At 36.5% G+C, this 12439-nt stretch overlaps 1 protein-coding gene across 6 annotated transcripts in view; it reads left to right on the top strand.

The window, feature by feature from the left end:
- Window positions 1–12439, top strand: part of DNAH3 (dynein axonemal heavy chain 3) — a 236481-nt gene that overhangs the window by 129546 nt on the left and 94496 nt on the right. For all 6 annotated transcript variants that reach the window (XM_070460978.1, XM_070460977.1, XM_070460979.1 and 3 more), the window contains one exon: window positions 11856–12101. In XM_070460978.1, the coding sequence (XP_070317079.1) occupies window positions 11856–12101 (246 nt within the window). The remainder of the gene's footprint in view (window positions 1–11855; window positions 12102–12439) is intronic.

Raw genomic sequence — 12439 nt, 5'->3', positions numbered from 1 at the left:
TTAGTCTCCAAAACTATGGAACTACTCCAGGACATGGAGAACCACTGGTTTAAATGAATCATTGTTTTAAATGTCCTGGAGAAGTTCTCTATAGCTGTCTCACACACATCAAATCTCACAGAATTCTACTGGAAATGACAGAATATATGTTAATTTTGATAACTTTTCAGTTCAGTTCATTCACTAAGTCGTGTCCGACTCTTTGTGACCCCATGAACTGCAGCACGCCAGGCCTCGCTGTCCATCACCAATTCCTGGAGTTTACTCAAACTCATGTCCATTGAGTCAATGATGCGATCCAACCGTCTCATCCTCTGTCGTCCCCTTCTCCTCCCACCTTAGTGTCCACATATAAGTGATATCATACAGTATTGTCTTTCTCTGTCAACTTATTTCACTTTAGCATAATGCCTTCCTAGTCCATCCATGATGCTGCAAATGGCAGAATTTCATTCTTGCTTATGGTTGTATATTATTCCATTGTGTATGTATGCCACATCCTCATCCATTCATCTTTTGATGAACACTTAGGTTGATTTTATATCTTGGCTATTATGAATAATGCTGCTATGAACATTGGGTGCATGTATCATTTTGAATTAGTGTTTTTTTTTTTTTTTTTCAGTATGTATCTAGGAGTGGAACTACTGAGTCATTAGTCAGTTCAGCTGCTCAGTCGTATCTGATCCTTTGCGACCACATAGACTGCAATACGTCAGGCTTCCCTGTCCATCACCACCTCCCAGCTTGCTCAAACTCATGTCCATCAAGTTGGTGATGCCATCCAACCAGCTCATCCTCTGTCATCCCCTTCTCCTCCCACCTTCAATCTTTCCCAGCATCAGGGTCTTTTCCAATGAGTCAGGTCTTCGCATCTGGTCGCCAAAGTATGAGAGTTTCAGCTTCAGTATCAGTCCTTCCAATGAATATTCAGGACTTATTTCTTCTAGGATGGACTGGTTTGATCTCCTTGCAGTCCAAGGGACTCTCAAGAGTCTTCTCCAACACCACAGTTCAAAAGCATCAATTCTTCAATGCTCAGTTTTCTTTATAGTCCAACTTTCACATCCATATGTGACTACTGGAAAAGCCATAGATTTGACTAGATAGACCTTTGTTGACAAAGTAATGTCTGTGCTCTTTAATACGCTGTCTAGCTTGGTCATAACTTTTCTTCCAAGGACCAAGCATCTTTTAATTTAATGGCTACAGTCACCATCTGCAGTGATTTTTGGAACCCAACAAAATAAAGTCTTTCACTGTTTCCACCGTTTCCCCATCTATTTGCCATGAAGTGATGGGACAAGATGCCATGATGTTAGTTTTCTGAATGTTGAGTTTTAAGCCAACTTTTTCACTCTCTTCTGTCACTTTCATCAAGAGGTTCTTTAATTCTTCTTCACTTTCTGCCATAAAGGTGGTATCATCTGCATATCTGAGGTTATTGATATGTTTCTCCTGGCAATCTTGATTCCAGGTTGTGCTTCATCCAGCCCAGCATTTCTCATGATGTACTCTGCATATAAGTTAAATAAGCAGGGTGACAATATACAGCCTTGACGTACTCCTTTTCCTATTTGAAACGAGTCTGTTGTTCCATGTCCAGTTCTAACTGTTGCTTCCTGACCTGCATACAGATTTCTCAAGAGGCAGGTCAGGCAGGTGGTCTGTTATTCCCATCTCTTTCAGAATTTCCACAGTTAGTTGTGACCCACACAATCAGTGGCTTTGACATAGTCAATAAAGCAGAAATAGATGTTTTTCTGGAACTCTTTTGCTTTTTCGATCATCCAGCAGATATTGGTAATTTGATATCTGGTTCCTCTGCCTTTTCTAAAACCAGCTTGAGCATCTGGAAGTTCACAATTCATGTATTGCTGAAGCCTGGCTTGGAGAATTTTGAGCATTACTTTACAAGTGTGTGAGATGAGTGCAGTTGTGTGGTAATTTGAGCATTCTTTGGCATTACCTTTCTTTGGGATTGTAATGAAAACTGACCTTTTCCAGTCCTATGGCCACTGCTGAGTTTTCCAAATTTGCTGGCATATTGAGTGCAGCACTTTCACAGCATCATCTTTTAGGATTGGAAATAGCTCAGCTGGAATTCTAACACCTCCACTAGCTTTGTTTGTAGTGATGCTTCCTAAGGCCCACTTGACTTCACATTCCAGGATGTCTGGCTCTAGGTGAGTGATCACACCGTTGTGATTATCTGGGTCATGAAGATATTTTTTGTACAGTTCTTCTTTTGCCACCTCTTCTTAATATCTTCTGCTTCTGTTAGGTGCATACCATTTCTGTCCCTTATTTTGCCCATCTTTGCATGAAATGTTCCCTTGGTATCTCTAATTTTCTTGAAGAGATCTCTAGTCTTTCCCATTCTACTGTTTTCCTCTATTTCTTTGCACTGATCACTGAGGAAGGCTTTCTTATCTCTCCTTGCTATTCTTTGGAACTCTGCATTCAATTGGACACCATTTCTTTCTCAAGATAACACATAATTCAAAATGATGGTGAATCTTCTTACAGCTTCTGCTCTACGAACATATTTTCTCAGCCCATTTCTTCCAGAGGCATATAGGTGTAGATTGTTTTTAAAAAGTAAATTGAAAATAGTTGATCAGAGACTCTCTTTAACCAAGTATTAAAATTAAAATTACAGACAGTGTTTGCAGAAACACATGAATTACATACATTATATATTTGTATTTTTATTTGTAAATTTTTCATACTTTCCCAAGCTCCTTTCACTCTTCTTATATAGTATTTCCTTCAGGAAAGAAGGCACCAGCATGAGAAATGGACTTATTGTTTACAATCCTGTGTAGCCTCAACTCTTGTCTTCCTGAATCTATAACTGTGAATCCTCTTGGGAGTGTTGAAATACATACAACTGCTAAAAACTGGGGAATAGGCATTTCACTAGTGGTCCAGTGGTTGAGAATTCGCATTCCCTGTGCAGAGGGGCCAGATTCCATCCCTGGTCAGAGAACTAGATTCAAATGTCAAACAAAGTTCTTGATGCTGCCAAATGAAAAAAAAAAACAAAACACCAAAACTGGGACATAGGCTTAAATTTGATTTTGGAGTTATAACATTTAATATTGTCAATGTTAAAATGCAAGAACATGGTAGCTACGATTAGCAATAACTTGAGATGAGGAACACTGAATACAGTTTTAGCTTTTATTTTTTAAATAATTTTAGATTTAAAGAAAACTTACTAAAAGAATGTAGAGTTACATACACTCTTTACTTAGATTTCTTTAATGTTAACATCTTATATAACCAAGGAACAATTACCATAATAAGGAAATTAACATTGGTACTATACTATTAACTGCATTTTATCTGAATTTCACATTTTCCCACAATTCTTTCTGTTCCAAGATCCAATTCAAAATGCCACGTTGTGCTTAATTGTTGTATGTCTTTGGTCTCCTGCAAGCTATGACAGTTCTTCTGCCTTTCCTGATATTTCATAACCTTGTCACTTGGTGAATACTGCCCAGTTATGTTTCTGAATGCTTCTCAGTTTACGTTTGCCTCTTGTTGTTCAGTGCTCACTCATGTCCGACTCTTTGCAGCCCCACAGACTGCAACATGCCAGGCTTCCCTGCCCTTCACCATCTCCCTGAGCTTGCTCAAACTCATGTGCATTAAGTCAGTGATGCCATCCAACCATCTGGTCCTCTGTCATCCCATTCTCCTGCCTTCAGTCTTTCCTAGCATCAAGGTCTTTTCCAATGGGTCAGCTCTTCACATAAGGTGGCCACAATATTGCAGTTTCAGCTTCACCATCAGTCCTTCCAATGCATATTCAGGACTGATTTCCTCTAGGATTAACTGGTTGGATCTCCTTGCAGTCCAAGGGACTCTCAAGAGTCTTCTCCAACAACACCACAGTTCAAAAGCATCAGTTCTTCAATGCTCAGCGTTCTTTATGGTCCAACTCTCAAATCCATACATGACTACTGCAAAAACCATAGTTTTGACCAGACAGGCCTTTATTGGCAAAGTAATGTCTCTGCTTTTAAATATGCTGTCTAGGTTGGTCATAGCTTTTCTTTCAAGGAGTAAGTGTCTTTTAATTTCATAGTTGCAGTCATCATCTGCAGTGATTTTGGAGCCCAATAAAATTAAGTCTGTCACTAATTCCATTGTTTCCCCATCTATTTGCCATGAAGTGATGGGGCCAGATGCCATGATCTTAGTTTTTTGAATGTTGTTTTAAGCCAGCTTTTTCACTCTCCTTTTTCACCTTCATCATCAGGCTCTTTAGTTCCTCTTCACTTTCTGCCATAAGGGTGATGTTATCCGCATATGAGGTTATTGATATTTCTCCCAGCGATCTTGCCAGTTTGCCTAGTTTCATCATAATTAGACTAAGATTGTGCTTTTTTAAAAAAAATTGAAGTGTAGTTGATTTGCATTGTTATATGTTTCAGGTGTACAGCTTAGTGATTCACAATTTTTAAAGATTATATTTCATTTAAAGTTTTTTAAAACATTGGCTATATTTCCTGTGTTGTACAATATATCCTTGTAATTTATCTGTTTTATACTTAGTAGTCCAAACCTCTTAATCACCAGCCACTGTCATGCCCCTCCCCTGTCCCTCTTCCCACTGGCAACCACTAGTTTGTTTTCTGTATCTATAAGTCCATATCTTTTCACTAGTTTGTTGTAGTTTTAGATAAGTGATAACATAAAGTATTTGTCTTTTTGTCTGACTTATTCTACTAAGAATAATAACCTCCAAGCCCATCCATGTTGTTGTAAATGGCAAAATTTCATTCATTTTTATGACAGAGCAGTATGCCATTTGTGTGTGTGTGTGTGTGTATGTATGTATATATAGTCTTATTTAGCAATTCATCTGTGGATAAACACTTAGATTGCTTCCATATCTTGGCTATTGTAAGAATTGCTGCTATGAACATTGAGAGCATGTGTCATTTTGAATTAGTGTTTCATTTTTCTCAGATATATGCCCAGGAGTAAACCCTGGGTCATATGGTAGTTCTATTTTTAGTTTTTTGAGGAACCTCCATACTATTTCCCACAGTGGCTGCACCAATAAACATACCCACTAACAGTGTACAAAGTTTCCCTTTTCTCCACTAATCCCACTAATCTCTACTACAGGGTTCTACACAGAAATTGCCTTGCATTCGTCTTTTAATTTTTATTCCAAGTACAGCAACCTATATTGGAAAGTGGTTTTGGTGCATAGTGAGTAAGGCTCACCTGGAGTACCAGTTAGCTGATCACCAGTGAAGTTGCCCAGTCATGCCTGACTCTTTGCAATCCCATGGACTATAACCTACCAGGCTCCTCCATCCATGGAATTTTCCAGGCAAGAGTACTGGAGTGGATTGCCATTTCCTTCTCCAGGGAATCTTCCCGACCCAGGGATTGAACCCAGATCTTCCGCATTGCAGGCAGAGGCTTTACCTATCTGAACTACCACTAAATCCCGCTAATCTCCACTAATTCCCACTAATCTTCACCTAATCCTTGCCACATTAGATACTTTGTCTTTTTGATGATAACCATTCTGATAGGTGTGAGGTGATAACTAATCACAGTTTTGATTTACATTTCTTTGATAATTAACTATATTGAGTATCTTTTCATGTGCCTGTTGGTCGTCTGAATGTATTATTTGAAAAAATGTCTATTCAAGTCTTCTGCCCATTTTTAATCAGGTTGTTTATTAATGTTGAGTTGTATGACTTATTTATATATTTTTAGATATTAACTCCCTTATTAGTCATATCATTTGCAAATATTTTCTCCAGTTCAGTAGGTTGTCTTATCATTTTCTCCATGGCTTCCTTTGATAGGTCCCAGCTGTTTAGCTTTGGTTTTGTTTCCTTTGCCTTAGGAGAAAAATCAAAATAATATTGCTATGATTTATGTCAAAGGGTGTTCTGTTGTTTTCTTCCAGGGGTTTTATGGTTTATAGTCTCACATTTAGGTCTTTAATTCATTTTGAGTTTATTGTTTGTATTATAGTGTGAGGAAATGTTCTGATTTTATTCATTTACATGTAGTTGTCCTGTTTTCCCAGGACCACTTACTAAAGAGACTGAATTTTCTCTGCTGTGTATTTTTACCTCTTTTGTCATAGATTAATTGACCTGAAGTGCATAGATTACTTCTGGGCTTCCTATCCTGTTCCATTGAGCTATGTGTCTGTTTTTGTGTGATATTTTTGTCTGGTTTTGGTATCATGGTGATGCTGGCCTCATAGAATGAGCTCAGAAGTATTCCTTCCTCTGCAGTTTGGAATAATTTGAGAAGGTAGGTGTTATCTCTTCTGTAAATGTTTGGTAGAACTCACCTGTGAAGCCCTGTGGTCTTGGACTTTTGTTTTCTGGGAGTTTTTAAATTACTGGTTTAGTTTCATTACTGGTCTGTTCATATTTTGTATTTCCTCAAGGTTCAGTCTTCAGAGATTATACCTCTCTAAAAATTTGTTCGTTTCTTCTAGATTGTTCATCTTATTGGTATATACTTGTCCATCGTAATCTCTACAATTACTTTGTATTCATAATGTTGGTTATAAGTTCTCCTTTTTTATTCTTGACTTTATTGATTTGAGCTTTCTGTCTTTTTTTCTTAACCAGTCTGGCTCAAGATTTAAATGACTGGTTTTAAATGACATTAGGCTATATGGACCTAATAGATATATATTGAACATTCCACCCCAAAGCAGCAGAATACACATTATTTTCAGCTGCACACAAAGCATTCTCTGGGATAGATCACATTCGAGGCCACAAAACAAGCCTTGGTAAATTTAAGAAAATGAAAATCATATCAAATATCTTTTCCAACCACAATGCTATGAGACTAGAAATCAGCTACAAGAAAAAAATAACTGCAAAAAGTACAGAGGCTAAACAATATGCTGTTAAACAATAAATAACAGAATTAAAGAGGAAATCACAAAATACCTAGAGGAAATTGAAAACAAACACAACAATACAAAATCTGTGGGATGCAGCAGAAGCAGTTCTAGGAGGGAAGTTTACAGTGGTACCAACCTCAAGAACCAGCAGCAAGAACTTAACCTTATACCTAAAGGAAACAGGAAAAAAATAACAAAATCCAAAGTTATTAGAAGCAAAGAAATCTTAAAGATCAGAAGAGAAAGAAATGAAATGGAGACTTAAAAAATAAAGATCAATGAAACTTAGAATTGGTTCTTTGAAAAGATAAGCAAAATCAAGATTTGCATTTTTAGTAAGAATATCACAGAAGTGATTACGTATCCTCAGTAAACCTTCAGCAGGTACATAATGTGAGCATATCTTATTCCTGGTGAAGGCTCTGGTCAAAATTCTTTGTTCATAGTTATATTTCTCCACTATGATGTTACTATTTTTTTCCCTTTGGGATTAATAATTACATCAGGGGAGATAATTTCAAACAATACAAATATCCTATTTCTCCTCAGACTTTGTGTACTGATTGTAACATTCATTGGTAGATCTTGTCTACAGCAGTTATTAGGGTGGCATTTCCTAATGTAAATTTTCTATTTAAATTTATATTTCTTTTAAAGATTAGAATTATTCTATAAAGAAGAACTATGCTTCCCTACTTACTTATTCAATTATTTAGTGATCAAATATGAATTCATGGATATTCATTTTGTTCTATGAATTATAATCCAATGCTATAATTATTTATTTTATTGTTCAAATGGCTTTGACAATTGGGGACACCTTCAAGTTGGTTCCTGTGGTCATTTAACATGTTTTTATCCTCAAATTGCTAAGATCAGAAATGAAAATGCAGACGTTACTACTCATTGTACAGAAAGAAAAAGGATTATAAGAGAGCACTATGAAAAATTTTATGGCAACAAATTTGATTACTTAAATGAAATGGAAAAACAATGCCTACCAAGACACAAAATCTACCAAGTGCAGCACAAAGAAATCTGAATAGATCAGTGACTGGTATTGGCAAGTTATCAAAAATCTCACAACAAAGAAAAATCATGGATCTAACCATTTCATTGGTGAATTCTATCAAACATTTAGGGAAGAGTTAATATCAATCATGCTCAAACTTTTCCAAAATGTTTAATAGAGAACATTTCCTAACTCATCCTATGAAGCCAGCATTACCCTGAAACCAAAGCCAGCCAGAGACACTACAAGAAAATTATAGACCAATATCCTTTATAAACATTAGTGTAAAAATTTCCCCCAAAGACCAGAAAGGCAAATTTATCAGCATAACAAAAAGATTCTACACTGTGACCCAATGATTTATTTCTGTGGTGCAAGGATGTCTCAATGCATGAAAATTAATCAATATGTGATACATGTCATACAAATGTAATTAACAGAATAAAGGAAAAAACACATTATCTCAACGCAGAAAATCATTCAACAAAATTCATGAAATCATGATAAACAACATTGAACAAAGTAGGAATAAATGGATACTACCTCAACATAATAAAAGTAAAATACAAAAACCTCACAGTGAACATCATACTCAATCGTGAAACACTTTACCATTTTAACTACAATAAGGAAAGGATGCTTGCTTTCACTACTTCTATTCAACATAGTACTGGAAGTCCTAGCCAGGGTAATTAGGCAAGGAAAAGAAATAAAATTATGTATTCATATTAGAAAGGAAAAAGTAAATTTATCTGTTTGCAGATGTTATGATCTAATATGTACTAAATCCTGAACACTACACACACACAGGCAAAACTGTTATAAACAAATGCAACAAAGTGGCAGGATACAAAATCAAACACAAAAATGATGCATTTCTGTTGCATCTCTGTACACTGACAATAAACAGTCTGAAACCTGAATTTAAAAAATTGTGCCATTTAAAATAACCTGACGAAGAATAAAATACATAGAAATTAACCAAGAAGGTGATAGACTTCTGCAATAAAAATTATAGAACATGCTGAATGAAATTAAAGGACATTTAAAATAGAAAAACATTCTAAGTTCATGGAATAGAAGACTAAATATTGTTAACATGTCAGTACAACCGAAAATAATCTATTCAGTGCAATTTCTATCAAAATTCCAATTACATATTTTACAGAAATACAAAAATCCATCCTGAAATTCATATGGAATTTCAAAGACTAAATAGCCAAACAATCATGAAAAAGAAGAACATAGTTGGAGAACAAAGAACACTTTCTGATTTAAAAACTTACTACAAAGCTACAATAATCAAAACTGTATAGTGCTTGCATAAGGACAGATATATACACCAATGGAATGGAGTAGAAAGTCTAGATATAAATTCATGCATATATTTTCAAATGATTTTCCACGAGGATGCTAAGACCATTCAATGGGGAAAGGAAATCCTTTTTTTTTTTTTCCTCTTTTTTTTTTTCCTCTTTTTTTTTTTTCCTCTTTCTTTTTTTTTGTTTTTGCATGCACCATGTGGCATGCAGGACCTTTAGCTCCTCCACCAGGGATCTAACCCATGCCCTTTGCAGTGAAAGCACTGATTCTTAACCCCCAGACTGCCAGGAAAGTCCCTAGGACAGTCTTTTTAACAAGTGATGCCAGGAAACCTGGATATACACTTAGAAATAAATGAAATTGGACCTTTACTTAATGCTGTGTACAAAAATTAACTCAAAACAAATGGAAGACCTAAACATAAGAACTGTGTATGTTCAGTCACTTCAGTCATATCTGACTCTTTCCAACCGTATGGACTGTAGCCTGCCAGGCTTCTTGTCCATGGGATCCTCCAGGCAAAAACACTGGAGTGGATTGCCATGCTCTCCTTGAGCAGATCTTCCGAAACCAAGGATTGAACCCAGGGTCTCCCACGTTTCTTCATCACAGATGGATTCTTTGCTGCTGAGCCACTGGGGAAGCCCTAAACCTTTAAAATTTCTAGAAGAAAATCTAAGGTAGAGAGCTATTTGGAAATTATTTCTTGGATATGACACCAAAGGCACAGCAACAAAAGAGAAAAAAGACAAATAGGGTGCATGAAAATTGAAAACTACTGTTTTCAAAAGACTCTATAAACAGAGTAAAAAGACAACTAACAAGTGGCAGAAAATCTTTATAAATCATATAAATGATAAAGGATGAATATCAAAAGACTCTTAACAGACTAAAAGGATGACTCACAAATGGGGGAAGATCTTTACAAATCACATATGATAAAGGATGAATATCCAGAATATATAGAGAATTTCTAAAATTTAACAACACAAAAACAAACTGAATAAATAATAGTCAAAGGTCTTAAATAGACATTTCTCCAAAGAAGATGCACAAATTGTTTATAAGCACATGGAAAGATGCTCAACACCACTAATAGGAAAATGCAAATCAAAACCACAGTAAGATACCATCTCATACCTGTTAGGTTGGATACTATCCAAACAACAACAGTACTAACAATATTAACAATCAAAAAGAACAAGTATTGACAAGGATGTGGAGAAACTGGAATCCTTGTGCACCATTGATGAAATGTAAAATGGTACAGTTGCTATGGAAAATAGTTTCTCAGTTCCTCAAAATTAAAAATATAATTGCCATATGACTTAGCACTTCCACTCTGGGTATATATATAAAGAAATTGAAAGTAGGGACATAGACAGATATTTTATTCATAGCAATATTATTTTTGAACATAGAACTGTGTTCATAGCAGCATTATTCATAGTAACCAAAGATGAAAGCAACCCAAGTGTCCATCAATCAATGAATGGATAAATAAAATGTAATATATACATACAGTGAAATATTATTCACCTTAAAAATGAAGGAAATTATGGGGAGTTCCCTGGTGGTCTAGTGGTTAGGATTCAGTGCTTTCACTTCCCTGCCAGGGTTCAATTCTTGGTCAGGAAATGGAGATCCTTCAAGCCATGAGGCACAGTCAAAACTTCTGATACATATTCTGATACATGCTACAATACAAATGGAGCTTGAGAACACTGTGCTAAGAGAAATAAGCCAGTCAGAAAAAGACAATATTATTTCACCTCTAAGATATATCCATGTATGGATGTGAGAGTTGGACTGTGAGGAAAGCTGAGCACCGAAAAATTGATGCTTTTGAACTATGGTGTTGGAGAAGACTCTTGAGAGTCCCTTGGACTGCAAGGAGATCCAACCAATCCATCCTAAAGGAGATCAGTCCTGGGTGTTCATTGGAAGGACTGATGCTGAAGCTGAAACTCCAGTACTTTGGCCACCTCATGCGAAGAGTTTACTCACTGGAAAAGACTCTGATGCTGGGAGGGGTTGGGGGCAGGAGGAGAAGGGGACAACAGAGGATGAGATGGCTGGATGGCATCACCGACTCGATGGGCATGAGTTTGAGTAGACTCCAGGAGTTGGTGTTGGACAGGGAGGCCTGGCGTGCTGTGATTCATGGGGTCGCAAAGAGTCGGACACTACTGAGCGACTGAACTGAACTGAAGACATATCCAGATTAGTTAAATTTATGAAGATGAAAAGTAGAATGCTATTTGTCAGGCTATGGGGAAGAAGATAATGAATTAATGTTAAATGAGTATAGAGTTTCAGTTTTGCAGGATGAAAATAGTCCCAGATGTGAATAGTGGTGATGGTTGCACAAAAACATGGATGAATTTAATACCACTGAACTTTAAAATGGTTAAGATCAGTAATCTGTATGTTAATGCATATCTTACTACAATAAAAGAATATATTTTAATATATGTAGAAAAAGGATAGGGCCTCTCATTCAATATCAGTCCCTTCCCCAGGCCCTTCAAGGACAGAACTACCCAATTCATATCTATTGTACTGTGCACTTTTTTCTGAGATTCTTATTCTTGCTTTTAGATGAAATCAGGGAAGCAGAAGAGGAGGAAAGTGAATTGTTTGAAGGCCTGACAAGCCAACAGATCTTCCTCTGGCTACAAGGTCTGTTCCTTTTTGCCTTGGTATGGACGGTGGCCGGCACCATCAATGCAGACAGCAGAAAGAAATTTGATCTGTTTTTCCGTAACCTGATCATGGGTATGGATAATAACAACCCAAGACCCAAAAGCGTCAAACTCACCAAAAACAACATATTTCCAGAAAGAGGTAACTTGGTACCTGTTTGTTTTGTCTCCCTACAGTGTTTGGAGCATACGTTCCAAACCAAGTCAAAATGTGAGATCCATGCAGGACCTTTACAAAAGCCAGGAAAGATTTTGTGGGTTGCCTGAGCAGGTACACTTCTTCAGAGCTGGCCCATGTATGTAGAGATGGGTGACCCTGAAGTCAGGTCTTATGAGTTAATTTAACTACTAATTGTTAACTTAGAAAAAGTCAATATGACTTTTTAAAGTTATCTATAATCTCAACAGCATAATAGGCCCCAGGGAACAACATGAGAAATACAACCACTTCTGTTTTTCTTACTCCCTTCTCGTCCTATT

The sequence above is a fragment of the Odocoileus virginianus genome, chromosome 33 (assembly GCF_023699985.2).
Source record: "Odocoileus virginianus isolate 20LAN1187 ecotype Illinois chromosome 33, Ovbor_1.2, whole genome shotgun sequence".
In the NCBI taxonomy this organism is placed as follows: domain Eukaryota; kingdom Metazoa; phylum Chordata; class Mammalia; order Artiodactyla; family Cervidae; genus Odocoileus; species Odocoileus virginianus.
The sequence above is the reverse complement of the archived record's forward strand: the minus strand, read 5'-3'. Positions and strand labels throughout refer to the sequence as shown.